Consider the following 13,316-nt stretch of genomic DNA (forward strand, 5'->3'; position numbering starts at 1 on the left):
GTGCTGTAGATATTTGTATTGAAGACTTGGTTGTGAAGTCCTGGGGTCCGTTCTTCGTACGTTGCTTAAAACATCCAAGATCAAATGACACATCCAAGATGATTTCATCCGGCTAATCATGATCCGGCTAACTGGGTTCTTCCAACACACCTGTTGTTTACGATTAGTATGGCTGGATTGAGTTATCTGAGACAACTGCCCGTTCATGCGTTTGTTTAAAAGGGGAAATGTATCGATAGTAGAAACAATGATCAGCAGCGCTGCTATTGGCTGTTCAGCAAAGAACGCCCACAGTTTTTCTCCCAAGCAGAACAAGAGCTTAGAAGGTTATGCTGAATTTTAGTCATTAATTAAAACGACCGGTAACACCTCAAAATCTATTAAAGCCAGGAGAGAGGGCTGGCAAAAAGCAGCAGACAAATTAAATGTGTAAATACTGTCCATGGTAGATGTTTCTATCACTTTCTACTGTATGAATTTTTGCATTTTAATAATTTCATATTTACTTTGTTCTTTTATATCAGAGCCTCCACAGGACCCACTAGAACATGGGGAAAAAAGTGAAATAAAAGAATATTCTACAAAATGGTAGCCTTTAATTATTATACTTTATTTTAAAAAGCCACTTGTTATGTCAACAGATCCAAATTTCAGTGTCATTCCTTAGACACTGGAAGTAAAGGACACGTGCAAACTGGGAATTTTAACAAAAAAAAAATCTTTATCCCTAAAAAACGAAAATTTTCCTTTTCCAAGTCATCCACAGTTTACATATAAAACTGTTTTGCTCCGTGCCTAGATAATCCATCCATAGTTTTTTCTAATACAATATACGGCTCGACAGGAAGCAAGCCTTTCAAAGTAAACTAAACTTCACAATAAAATGGCCCGAACAAATCTTCTTACTGAATATGATAAAAATAAAAAGCAAACTATCATACAAATAACTTAAATATTTTAGATTTATGGCTCTAACACCACTTTTTCCTCTTTAAAAGCCACTGTTAAATTATGTGTTTGTCTGTTTATAACAGCCACCAAGAAAAATCTCTCTACAATTAAACTGTCGCGCTGCTCTAAAGGATCCTGTCTATTGCACAATACCCAATTAATTCGAAAAACTCTGCAAATTATTCTAGCACCTTCCACAACAGGTTGCCGTCGTAAAAATGGACATGGCTGCACAGACTTCCCTATCTCCTCCGCTTATACAGCCGTGATCTAATCTTGTTTACATGAAATAAGCCTGCTCTGGAGCAGGTTTAAGCTGGCGCACTTGTTGCTATGACAACAAGTGCAGGATGTCTTTCGAAGAACCAAACGATCCAAGATCATGCTAAATCGTCAACAATGAAATCCTGCTAACTGAGTTAGTGACGTACGAAGAACGGAGCCCTGGACTGAGTGCAGAACTGAGAACACGGAGGAGCCTGCTGAGCCCTCTCAGCCACCGTACAGGAATCTGAAAAACGAGGGAGATTTTTACCGTCCATGTCGCCGAGAATCACAAACTTCTGGATGACGTGATAATGTTCTTTAGTCTCGTCCAGCACCCTCTGTCCCAAACACACAGAAACAGCGATTTTACAGCCAGCCCGGTCACGTGACCCGACCCTCGCAGTCCCGAGGTTCACCTTTGATTCTGACGCCTGAAGCTCCTCAAACACTTTCTCCATGGTCCAGCTGAGACGAGAGAAGACCACAGAGCAATCAGAGACACGCCGCCGGCTTCGCCTCCATCCGCTAAACCCCCTTCAGCTCATTTGTGTCATACTTGGCCTCCAGATATTCCCGCGGCAGTGTCTCCAGCTCCTGGTGGGCCATGCCTGACGACACGAGCTCCTTCTCAACCAGCGAGTCCACCATGACTCTGAAGTACGCCCACACGCAGTCCTCCCACGACTCGCACACAGCCAGGAGCTGAAACACACACGGACAACCGTAAGCCACCGCGCCTGCAGAGAGCTCCTGCTGTGGGCTAGAAGGCGGATAAATCACCGGTTTGATGTTGCCGCTCAGGCTGGCGTAGATCGCCCTCTCGTATCTGTTTAGCTGGTCCTGAAACAAACAAAACAAAAAAGATCAGAGTTTATATTCCATGCCGGCTTCGTATTTTAATCCCACGGTGAGGTGAGTGTGAGCAGACCTCCTCAGCCATCCTCCAGCAGCAGGCCTTCCAGATCCCTCTGTTGGGGTTTCCTTCAACAGGCTGCAGCTCTGAGCTTCCTGCAGACAAAGATATAAATAATATGAATTCTGGCTGAATAAGAAGCAAATTGTGATTTATTTTTGCCTTTAAAAGCAGCTCAGAGCTCAACAGAAACCAGAGACTGGGACCAACATCTGTCCCTGTTCTGTAAACTGCAAGGTCAGCAGAAAACGTTGAGGCGATTGTTAGGGATGGGAATCGAAAACCGGTTCCCGTTCAGAAGCGGTTCCGTGTTTTCCAATTCCATGGCACCGTTTGGCAGCTCCCTAAACGATTCTCTTTTCGATTCCGTCGTGCCGCGGCTCTTAGCAGCACAACGTTAGCACGACGTTTTATACGCAAGTTACGCACACGGCGTTCAGTAAGCACGACGTGACCAGGCTTTAAAGCAAAACAAAAAAAATGCCGCCCCATCGGGGGAAGCGGTTGAAAGTTTGGTTTCATTTTAAGGAAGAGAACGATGGCAACGAGGCGCTTTGCAATCATTGCAAAATGGCATATACATCCGCGGGAGAAAATAGATCCAACAGGCAGAAACACCTGCGCACACAACATGGCATACATTTTAACGAATGCCGTGTTTTTGATTCTTACCGGACAGAAGCTAAAGTTATGACCAGCATGGAAAGCAACTCTGGTGGTAAGTAGCTAGTTTTACATCACTGGCTGGTTCCTAGTAAATCATATGCCATTTCTGGAAATAAACCAATTTCCTACCTCCCTTTGGGGTTATTAAGGGAGTGTGCCTTTCTCGTTAATCCAGCCCTTCATTGGTAGCATGTTTAATTAGAACTACTGGTAGCTGGAATTCTTACATGATTCTAGCTATTGCAGTGGATGTAACGAAACATGATACGAAGTTGTTCCGCAGGGAGATGAGTTTATTTCCCAAAATTGTACAGTAATGCTTTTACATTAAACGGATGGCTTCTCTGTTAGATTTAGATGACTGAGGTTATCTAAAGAGAGATTAATAAGCAACTGTCACAACAAACATACATTTTCTTGTATTCTAAGCAACTCATCTACTGTATTTAAGTTTGTTCTTATTTTCCTTTTTTTATTTAAACAAATATAAATGTTACTCCAGTTGCACATTTGCTGTGGACATCTTGACCTTGTTAGTTTGTAAGGTTGTGTGATAGTTAAGGAAACAAAGTTGATGCTCATCATCAAACAGTTTGTTCTCCTTTTTTCCCCAAATTGGAATCGAAAAAGAATCAAATCGTTTCACAGAATCGATAAGGGAATCGGAATCGTGAAAATCTTTTCAATTCCCAACTCTAGGGATTGTGATGTTTGACACAAAATAGGAAATGCACAATAAAACTCAGAATCTCACAAGAATCGCTCGCACAGGCGAGTACGCACATAGATATTTTGTCATTTCTCCGGGATTTTGATCGCTGACAGATGGAAGAAACAACAAAGAAAGGTCCTGATGGACACAAGGTGTCGAGTTCAACTCGACGGGTAGACTTTCTATTTAAATCTGAAATTCCGTATTTTTCGGACCATAGGGCGCACTAAATATTCTTCCCAGTTGTGTAATATCACTCAGCCCCTCCATATATATATATATATATATATATATATATATATATATATATATATATATATATATATATATATATATATATATATATATATATATATATAAGGCGCACTGTTGCCTTATAGAAAAATATTGTCTTTTCACATAGTGATTTTTCCCCCTTTACAAAAAATTAAATAATGAGTTTTAAACATGTTGGGAAAAGTTTCAGGGATGCACTGATATGAAAATCTGGGCTGATATTTATTGCACGATATTAATATCATATTAGTTGCATCAAACAAATGTCACATGATGACACCCCACAACAAAAAGAAACATCCATTGGTTGTTCACTGACGCATATTTATCATGTGTTACAAAAAATTTAATAACGATCTGTAATTTCACGTATTTTTGAATCATCTGCCAGCGCAAAATTTAAAACCTAAAACAAAAAAGCCGGACAATTTTGTTCTGCCCGACTTTTAACTTGTTGCCTTTGATCGTTATTAGCACATTTATAGGTTATTTTTGTCTAAAGAAAACTGTTCTGTTTAAGTAAATGTGATTCAAAAAATGCTAATATAACACAAATAAAAATATCAACAGAGGACAGCAGTTACCAGAGCTCATGTTGGGATCATGGTAGAGTTTCCAGCCCTCCAGAGTTGCAGCTCTCCATGCCTGACCGCAGCGTTTACACAGCCTCTGAGCCTAAAAACGACCAACATACACATTTATAGCAATGCAACAACAGCTGAGCCGCAAACTGCATGCAAGGCTCTCTGGTTTGTCCTCATTAATGTTCCTCCACCTCATCCGTCATTCCCGCTCGGATCAGGGTGAACAGGTTCTTCAGCAGCCGCGCGTCGTCTTCTCTGTCCAGATCCGCCAGGGGGCGCTGCTGCCGTAGCGGAGCGTCTGGGTCCTGAGCAGAAGAACGCAACCATTCCAGGTTTGATCAGTGTTGTATAGTAATGAAGTAAAAATACTTCACTACTGTACTTAAGTATATTTTGGAGTACTTTATACTTTTCTCAAGTATAACATTTTTTGATATTTCTGAACTTAATTGCATACTTTTACTCCAATACATTTTCAATGTTTGGTTTAGTTACTCGTTACAAAAAGAGAGAGAGAGACTCAAGCACGCAATTGTTTTGACCCCACCTACTGATTGACTGCGACAAAGTGGGGGCTTGCCTGGTCTTGTTCATCACCACTAACAGGATATGAAGCTGGTTCAGTGGTAAATCAGGTTAAATTAACCTTGTGGTATAGGTAAAGCATCTAATAGCAGATAGTCCTAATTTTACTAACTAACTGACTAAATGATAACCTGCAGGTGTATCTATTAGCAGGTTTACCACTTCCTGTAGGTTAACTGGACCTGGTTTATCAATTAACCATGTTCTTAGAATACACCCCCTGGTCTAAATTTTGCCTGCACTTGGTTGTGTACAATTTTAAAGTGCATAGTACTGACCTTACTTGAAGAAGGAAAACTGAAAGCTTACAAAAATGTTGTATTTTCTGTCTAAATTTGGTCTAAATTTCTCCTGTATTGGCTGTTTATATTATTTCAAGTGAATTTGACTTTCAAAGTTTACCAAAATCGAAAAAATGTCATTCAAACTGCATTTGCTTTGTTTTACTTTTTACTTATACTTTTTATTACATTACTTGAGTACATCTATTTTTACAGCAATTTTCATACTTAAGTACAAGACATTTCAGATACTTTAAGACTTTTACTCAAGTAACATTTCAGTCAGTGACTTGGACTTTTACCAAAGTCATATATTGGAGAGGTACCTATACTTTTACTTGACTCTGAGATTTCAGTACTTTATACAACACTGGGTTTGATTGTTTTTTTTGTCAATCGTGGAGGAAGAGGACGTTATTTCCCTGCAGAAATGAGCCTCACCAGCTCCGTGACCAGAGGGATGTAGAAGTCGGAGGTGCTCTTGCGTCTCGTCTTCAGAGCATGCAGCGTGTTCTCCCTAAACCACACAAAGTGTTTTTTTTTAAATCACGCTGAGGTGAATTTCCCACCGAGGGACAAAAAGAAAACTCACCAGCACACGTTTTTGGCGTAGTATTCAATGTTATCAGAAAAATTCCCAATCTGGTCCTTGGCGATGCTCTCCAGCCAATCAACCACCAGCTGTGAGAAAAAAAAAACTTTATTTATCTGGAGGAGGGACTCTGATGCTGAATCCAGCAGGTTGCAGCTTTTTGTGGACGCCAACGAGCCGCTGGCTTCAATCGGGCTCCATAAGGGACGTCCAGTGAATGATCAATTCTTCTTTGTATTTTTTTTTATTATTATTCTTAAAACATTTTTTTTCACATGTTATCATCATGTTTTAACAAGGTAAGGTAATCACAATTTGCATAAAATTTGTTTAATTTCAATTACTAGCACCACATAAAACAGATCAGATTAGGTGAAGTCTATTAATCTTATTATTATTATTCACAGTTCTGTTCTAAAAACGATCGTAACATTTCTTCACGAACCAAGTCGAATTTTTATGATAAAAATACAGGGTTGGAATTTGAAATTAAATTTATATGTTGAATTTATTTCAGTCATATTGCTCTTTCAAAATCTCTTATCTCAGTTTAATTTCACTTGCATTCATCACACACACAATATATCATTGGCGAGGATTCTAGAGACGAACACAAAATGCATCCCCTGAAAAACTTTGATAATTTGCTGCTGTAATATTATATTATTTGTAATATTATAAATTTTTCAGAATAAAAAGCTAACAGATGTGCATAATCAAAAAATATCAGAAATACAATTATAGAGCATTCAGTATTGTAAGAAAGCCCACAGTTTCTGGATATATACTAGGGCTGAACGATTTTGATAAATAATCTAATTGTGATTTTTTTTCTTAATATTGCGATTTAATGCGATTTTTTTTCCAGTTTAATTTATCATTTGTTTTAAAGTATATACAAACAACAAATCAATTTGTTTCCTCACCATGTAGATTAGTTGCTAAAAGACCCGGAGCATCTAAACTCGGAGCAGTAATGACTGCGTTCTGCCTACGATATATTTCAATCAAAATTGCAATTTTGACTTTTCTCCGCATTAACTACAAGCAACAAAAATGGCGTCTAAATAAAGATGTTTGTAAACAAGGACTATTTAAAACAAGAACTTTTAATATTTCTTTTGATCGGAATATTGTTCAAGAGAACAGCTTTTAATTTAATTGGACATCAATCCTTGTTGAACATAAAGTGCAAAGTCCAACCAACAAGCAAGTCTATGTATTAAACTGATTGACCTGAACTTAATGCTTTGTATGATTATACAAACTCTAAAACAAGTAATAAAATTAGATTATCTCACTGCTGCAACTGTCTTCCCTTCCATGTGGAGCCAAACCCACTTTAAACATTTTACCAACACCTAATGGACGCGTCTGATTCCCTAATTGTTACATAGCCAAAAATTGCAGACCTCTGCAATTTGAAAATTGCGTTTTTAAATCGCGATTATATTGAAAATGCGATTAATTGTTCAGCCCTAATAAATACATTACTGTATGAGTTAAGTTCTATTCCGTTTTATGCCTCTTTCCTTGTAAGTTTGAAATGTCCCATGCTCCTGAATGCACCATAGCTTTCTGACGCTGGTGAATGCATCACACTGGTCTGTGAACGCTGAGCTGTGTAGATGCATGATTGATCTTCCGCTTAAAAAGCTTTGCAGTTTCAAAACTCACGTCGGCTCTCACAGTTTTATTGCACTTTTCGGCAATAAAACGTAGCATCTCGGTTGGAACAAGGAACCCAATCACTCGTTAATGTTGCTCTCAGTGGAGACATATGCTAAGGTGATTTTTGGGATGTATAGTCGAGGAAAAGTAGGCGGCGGCAGGAGCTGCTATAGACGGCGATTTGCTACTTTTGACTGCCCTGCTAAATTATTTATTGTTGGAACGGTCCAAGCTTTGTGTCTGAAGGTTACCTGGCCCTGTCGTATGACGGCGTCTCGCTGGAAAAGCTGCTCCACAACAACCTTCTCGCTTTCGCTGGGAACCTGCCGACACAAACACAACCTCAGGGCGGCACACAAATAGTCTGATTTGGACTTCTCTGGCATGCTTGCTGCTCATGCCTGACTGCGACTAAACAAAACCGCCTTTGAGCGTTTCTTTGTCGGACATTCTGCAAATCTAGTCTAAAAAAGCTCCACTCACGGCCATGTCTATCATCATGTCGTCTTCCAGCGCCAACTGGACCCGATCTCTGCGGACACAGACGTCATTTAACAGAAGAAGAAGACGGCAACGGGACAGGCGTACGCGCAGTCAGAGGTTGGGATACCTGTAGAGGGAAGCGACGAGCCTCCAGGTGCAGTTCTCCTGCTGCAGCAGCCAGCGCACCCCGGCGGTCTTACTGTTCTGACCCGCTCTCAGCACCACCGCCTGCAGCACTTCCACCTTGAATATAATCAGCAATGACATTCAAAGTAGGGCTGGGCGATAAATCGATTTAATCGATTAATTCGAATTTACAATTCTTTAAGATTTCATTTTTGGAAAATCTGGATTTTATTTTGCCAATACACTCATTGGGTTTCCATGAAGAGAACAGCATGTGATGCTGAATATATGTTTAGGCAAATGTATTGTCAAAATATTGTTAAGTAGAAACTTTTTTTTACCATAATACGAGGTACTTCATTTACTTATTTACTTTTTTTTTTTTACTTAGTTTGAAGTTCACAAGTGCAGTGAAGCCTGTTTTTAGCTCAATGTGTACTACCACTAGCAGCAAATGTTTTGTTATATTTTCATTGTTTATAATGGCACGGCTGCCATCTTGTTTTACAAGCATGTTTCACAGCTTGTTTTTAGTCGCACTTTGAATTCAGGTCAACTCCCTGATGAAATGCTTGACGTAAAAGCAAGGTTTTAAAATAATTTCTTTAATTTCTTTTATGAAACAAAAAGGAGGAAAAAAATCGATTAATCGGATTTGGTATGATAAAATCAGAGATTTATTTTTTAATCCATATCGCCCAGCCCTAATTCAAAGTAGAAAAAACGTCTTTTTTTTTTTTACTCAAACATCAATCTGTTGCTTTTAGAACCAGAACTTGGCAGATCTGACAGCAGAACTAAAAATATGGCTTTTATAAGCTTCCTGAGTGGATTACCTGTAACAGTGGAACCATTTTTTAACCTGAAGTGAACTTTCTAATCATAATTGTGCGAAAAGGTCCGTTTCAGGCCCGGCTACCTTCTCCTGGCAGATGTTCTGGTAATCCTCCAGCAGCTCGAACACAGCGGAAGAAGAGTGCTTCAGAAAGGCGGCCAGGAATTCTGGGAAGAGACTGGCGGCCGCTGAGCGCGTCAGAGAGGCCGCGTGTTACCAACGCGGCAGCGGATCGGACAAAACCTCCGACGGGCGTTTGGGTTTCACCTACCCGCCTCTCCCGGGTCGTCCTCCTTCAGCAGCGCCGAGCTCAGGTTGGCCTCGTCGTCTCTGAAGAAGCTGCTGTTGTCCAGCTCGAAGACGGGGGAGGTGTTGGTCCAGTCGCTGTCCTCCAAGTTCTGCACACGGGTCAGATTTATCTTTAGCGAAAGACGGCGGACAAAATCACGGACGGCGTTCGGCGCCGACTGCGCTCGTCTCTCACCGCGCTGCTGAGGCCAGTTCTGGAAGCGTAGCGAGGCGTCCGACCTCCGGGAACCAAAATGGAGGAGACCCCGGAGACTCTGGGAGTGACTTGGAGACAGAAAGACGGAGACCGAAGTTTGGGAGAGAGTCAAATACGAAGCAGGCGGTAAAACGATCCGGTTTAAAGCTGAGCCTTACCGGCCTGTCTGAACAGAGAGGCGGGGGTGTTCCTCTGCAGGGAGCGGGCCGGCGTCAGCGAGGGGACGACGGGGCTGCCGCCGGGCGACGGGACTGAGGCAGAGAGTCAGGAGGCTAACGGTCCTGATGTTGTAGATCAGCAGATGGTTCTGACCCAGACTTCAACCTTTGAATTTGTATCTATAACTACTCAGACTTTTGATGATTAGTTTATTTCAGACAAAAAAGGCTGGGGAAAAACCACAAATCCAGCTCCACGTGTCCCGATCTGTGGATCCACGTCTTCTAAACCAGGGGTGTCAAACTCATTTTGGTTTAGGGGCCGCATTCAGCTTAATCTGATCTCAAGAGGGCCACACGAGTAAACTCATTGCAAGATTAAATAGAACTAATAAATGTGGACTTGTTGATTTTTATATTAAGTTAATTTCACTTTTACACAATATATTATGAATAACCTCAGCGTTTTTAAGTATGTACAATTTAAACAATACTTTTACTCAGTTAAACATTTACTTGTGCATTATGCATAAGAACTGATCACAGTGATTGTACAATGTTGAAAAACATTTATTCACATTTTTTGGAACTTAAAAACACTGTCCTGCATGACAAAATACATCAAACAGATAAAAATTAAGAAATGATTTGAATTTTTCCCCACCTGAAGCTTAATCTGCTAATTAAAACACAGCGCCCCTCGTGGACAATATAGGAACTGCATATTTTCAATTAAACAAAGTACATGTTTTTTTCAATAATTGTTTTATCATTCTCTTCCTTTTATCTTGTCCACTTGTGAAAGTCAAATCTGATGAGCTCTTTGTGGCATCTTATTGCCACATTGCCAGACAGGACACTGGAAAAAAATAAAAAAATAAATAAAATATTTTTTTTTTTTTTTTATAATGATAATGCATTTAGCCACAGGGCCGGACTAAATTGTTCGGCGGGCCGGATCCGGCCCGCGGGCCGTATGTTCGACACCCCTGCCCTAAACCAACTTCTCCATCGATGAGCCGCGCTACACGGTTTAGCTTCAACAGAACAAATAAATTAAATTCAGATCTGCTGGTGAAGATTAGAAGGAAACCTGCAGTAAATCCCCGGTCAGTCTCTGCTAAACACTTTAGTTTAATTAATGACCTTCCAGCCATCTTCTAACATGGCAGATGCTTAATTTTAAGTAAGTTGTGTTGATTTAATAACCTGTAATTAGACAATTGTTCATCATTCAAATAATAAATTAATTTTAAGCTCCTGGTTAAATCCATCGGATTCAGCGATGCTAAAAATGTAACGTTAGCTCCCCAACAGAATATTTCTTAAAGGATACAGGCCACCTTCTTCCTCCTGCGGGCGGCGACCGTCACCTCGTCCTCCCGGACCACCGGAGAGGGCAGCTCGCTCTGGGCCCTTCAGGACGACACGACACACACGATGGGACGGCCACAATGACTCACCTCAAAACTACATCCTTTCCCTTTAATTGATTTTGATTTATTCGACTATTTTATACGTTTAGGAGCGAAATCTGACTAGATATATTTAGTTTGCTTGCAGTAATAAAGATGGAGTTAAAGTGTTTGAAATCCTCTGATTTCTTTGAAGCAGAAGATTTGCAGCAGCCAATTACCGAGTGTTATTTGACGAAGGATTAAAGCTGCATTCTCACCCTATGCTCATTAAAAAGCAGGAAAAAAGGGGGTCTGTGTCCAGGTGCAACACGACAGACACAAAAAGGACGCGGCAGCACATCACGATAAAATATAAAGAAAATTCTGTTTAAAATACAGTTTAATCAAGTTAGATCCAGTTATAAACTACTGTTATGTTTAACGCATTTATTGGCTATAGGATGTTGCTGTTAATTGCAACATTTGCAGTTAATGATGGGATGGTGTGAGTTATCATAAATAACTGATATATTAACTCATCTTTTGCCAAGAATTGACTCTAGAACACCCATTCGTCTAAAACAGTAGTTGGACACTGATTTTCCTGGAGGTGTACAATTTATAATTAATATAAAACTTATTAATTAATTACATATCTATACATATTGGGTTGGTGCCATTTAAGTAAAGACATGAAATGTGACCCTAACATATTAAGCTGTACAAGCTGTTTACAAGAAAACATAGAAAGGTGTGTAATAATAAGGGAATACCTAAAAACGGAGCTGCAGAAGATAAAACTTGAAATAAAATCACTTAAATGTGGGTGAGGTGTCCACAGGGGTGGAGGACTTTATTTAAAGAAAATATTAACAGCTGTATTTTCACTTGCAACCCCGCTTTGTGAAATGGGGCGTTGCAGCACTGGGGTGATATACTGTATATAAAACAACACTTTAATCATTACGGAAACTACAGAAAAGAGCCATAAGAATAATTAATAACGTCGATTTCAGAAGAAAACATAAAGCAACTAGGAAAACTTTCTATGTTTCCATCTGTGAAGCGAAACTGAATAATAGTCCAGATATCAGCCTTTTTAAATAAAAGACGTAAAGACAAGTGCCTGATTTATTCATAGGCCATGCGTTTTAATCTGCTGTACTGTACAATGTTTTTCTGTGTATGCATTCGAGTGTATGTATGTAGATAGATAACATAATTTATATAAATTATAGAAAACGCCGAATGGTTAAACACAAGTCTAACGCCCGATGGCTGCATCAACACAATGAGACATTTAGGACTGTTTGTTATTTTCAGGTACTAGTACTTAATAACTTTTTTCTTAACATTAAGCTGCAGCTTTTTTGTGACTAGTCTAAAATCTCTGTTGGTTATCCACATTTTATTTTTCTGATTAGTTTATTTTCCAATCACGTTCGACATAAACTAAAAAAACATATCAGAAGGATGTTGAACCTTTGGAAAATTAGTGTACCCGACATCTATTTCTGCACCGCAGTGAAACAAAAAGCTATATCAAATCGTATTTAATATTAAATAATCGTCTGGAGGGGATCATTCTATTCACTTTTTGTAGATATTTACGACAGATTTGAAGCTAATGCGTTAATTTCTAATTACTCTTCTATGTCTGCTAACAGCAAGCCTCTACTGGTTTTAGTTTTTATCCTAAACTGTGTTTATGTCTACGTTTCTTCGTGTTCTTACTCGTGAAAATGATAATTATGTCCCATTTCCAAATGTGAGCAACTTAAATTAAACATATCAACAACAAAAACTAGCCTGTTAGCATCCCCCATTCATAGTTAGCATAGTTAGCTCCGCCGGAGTCAAACCACACAACAAGCAAACGGACAAAAGCTCAACGTGGAGCAACGGAGACATCAATAAAACATTTGAAAGGTTTTAAACTGCATCTTTTACCAGTCCATTTTATAGAGCTGTCAGTTCCCGCTTCACGAGGTTTAGCAGGACTCCTTCTTCTCTTCTCATTCCCCGCAGATTGAAAAAGCTCGAAGCGCTCTAGCGCCCCCTCTGGCCTCCGGCTCACTTCTTCTTCTCGGTGCTTGTTGGCGGCGAACAAGGAACTGGATCATTACCGCCACCCGCTGGTATGGAGTGTGAACCGCTTGAGCGTTAAATCGTGTAACATAAAAACTATATAATTAAATATTTCCTGATTGATTTTATTGCTTGAGTTTTATCTAATTAAACTAATTAGAATCTAGTTTCACTTTTTTCTTTAAGTTTTGACTCTTTAGCCTTCCCTTTTCCTCATTCCTTTGAC

The 13,316-nt window shown here is 39.7% G+C and overlaps 1 protein-coding gene across 1 annotated transcript in view; it reads right to left on the bottom strand.

Annotated features, from left to right (window-relative positions):
• Window positions 1-13,082, bottom strand: part of nup107 (nucleoporin 107) — a 21,772-nt gene extending 8,690 nt beyond the window's left edge. Inside the window, exons 1-18 of the mRNA XM_036149363.1 lie at window positions 12,953-13,082; window positions 10,942-11,021; window positions 9,606-9,698; window positions 9,427-9,515; window positions 9,214-9,340; window positions 9,027-9,130; window positions 8,109-8,224; window positions 7,982-8,030; window positions 7,750-7,821; window positions 5,828-5,916; window positions 5,677-5,752; window positions 4,561-4,674; window positions 4,370-4,460; window positions 2,147-2,226; window positions 1,999-2,058; window positions 1,775-1,920; window positions 1,635-1,683; window positions 1,487-1,556 (exon numbers count right to left, since the gene is read on the bottom strand). Of these exons, the coding sequence (XP_036005256.1) occupies window positions 1,487-1,556; window positions 1,635-1,683; window positions 1,775-1,920; window positions 1,999-2,058; window positions 2,147-2,226; window positions 4,370-4,460; window positions 4,561-4,674; window positions 5,677-5,752; window positions 5,828-5,916; window positions 7,750-7,821; window positions 7,982-8,030; window positions 8,109-8,224; window positions 9,027-9,130; window positions 9,214-9,340; window positions 9,427-9,515; window positions 9,606-9,698; window positions 10,942-11,021; window positions 12,953-12,960 (1,513 nt within the window). The 5' untranslated portion in view covers window positions 12,961-13,082. The remainder of the gene's footprint in view (window positions 1-1,486; window positions 1,557-1,634; window positions 1,684-1,774; window positions 1,921-1,998; window positions 2,059-2,146; window positions 2,227-4,369; window positions 4,461-4,560; window positions 4,675-5,676; window positions 5,753-5,827; window positions 5,917-7,749; window positions 7,822-7,981; window positions 8,031-8,108; window positions 8,225-9,026; window positions 9,131-9,213; window positions 9,341-9,426; window positions 9,516-9,605; window positions 9,699-10,941; window positions 11,022-12,952) is intronic.
• Window positions 13,083-13,316: the final 234 nt, after the last annotated feature.

The sequence above is a fragment of the Fundulus heteroclitus genome, chromosome 17 (assembly GCF_011125445.2).
Source record: "Fundulus heteroclitus isolate FHET01 chromosome 17, MU-UCD_Fhet_4.1, whole genome shotgun sequence".
Lineage (NCBI taxonomy): Eukaryota > Metazoa > Chordata > Actinopteri > Cyprinodontiformes > Fundulidae > Fundulus > Fundulus heteroclitus.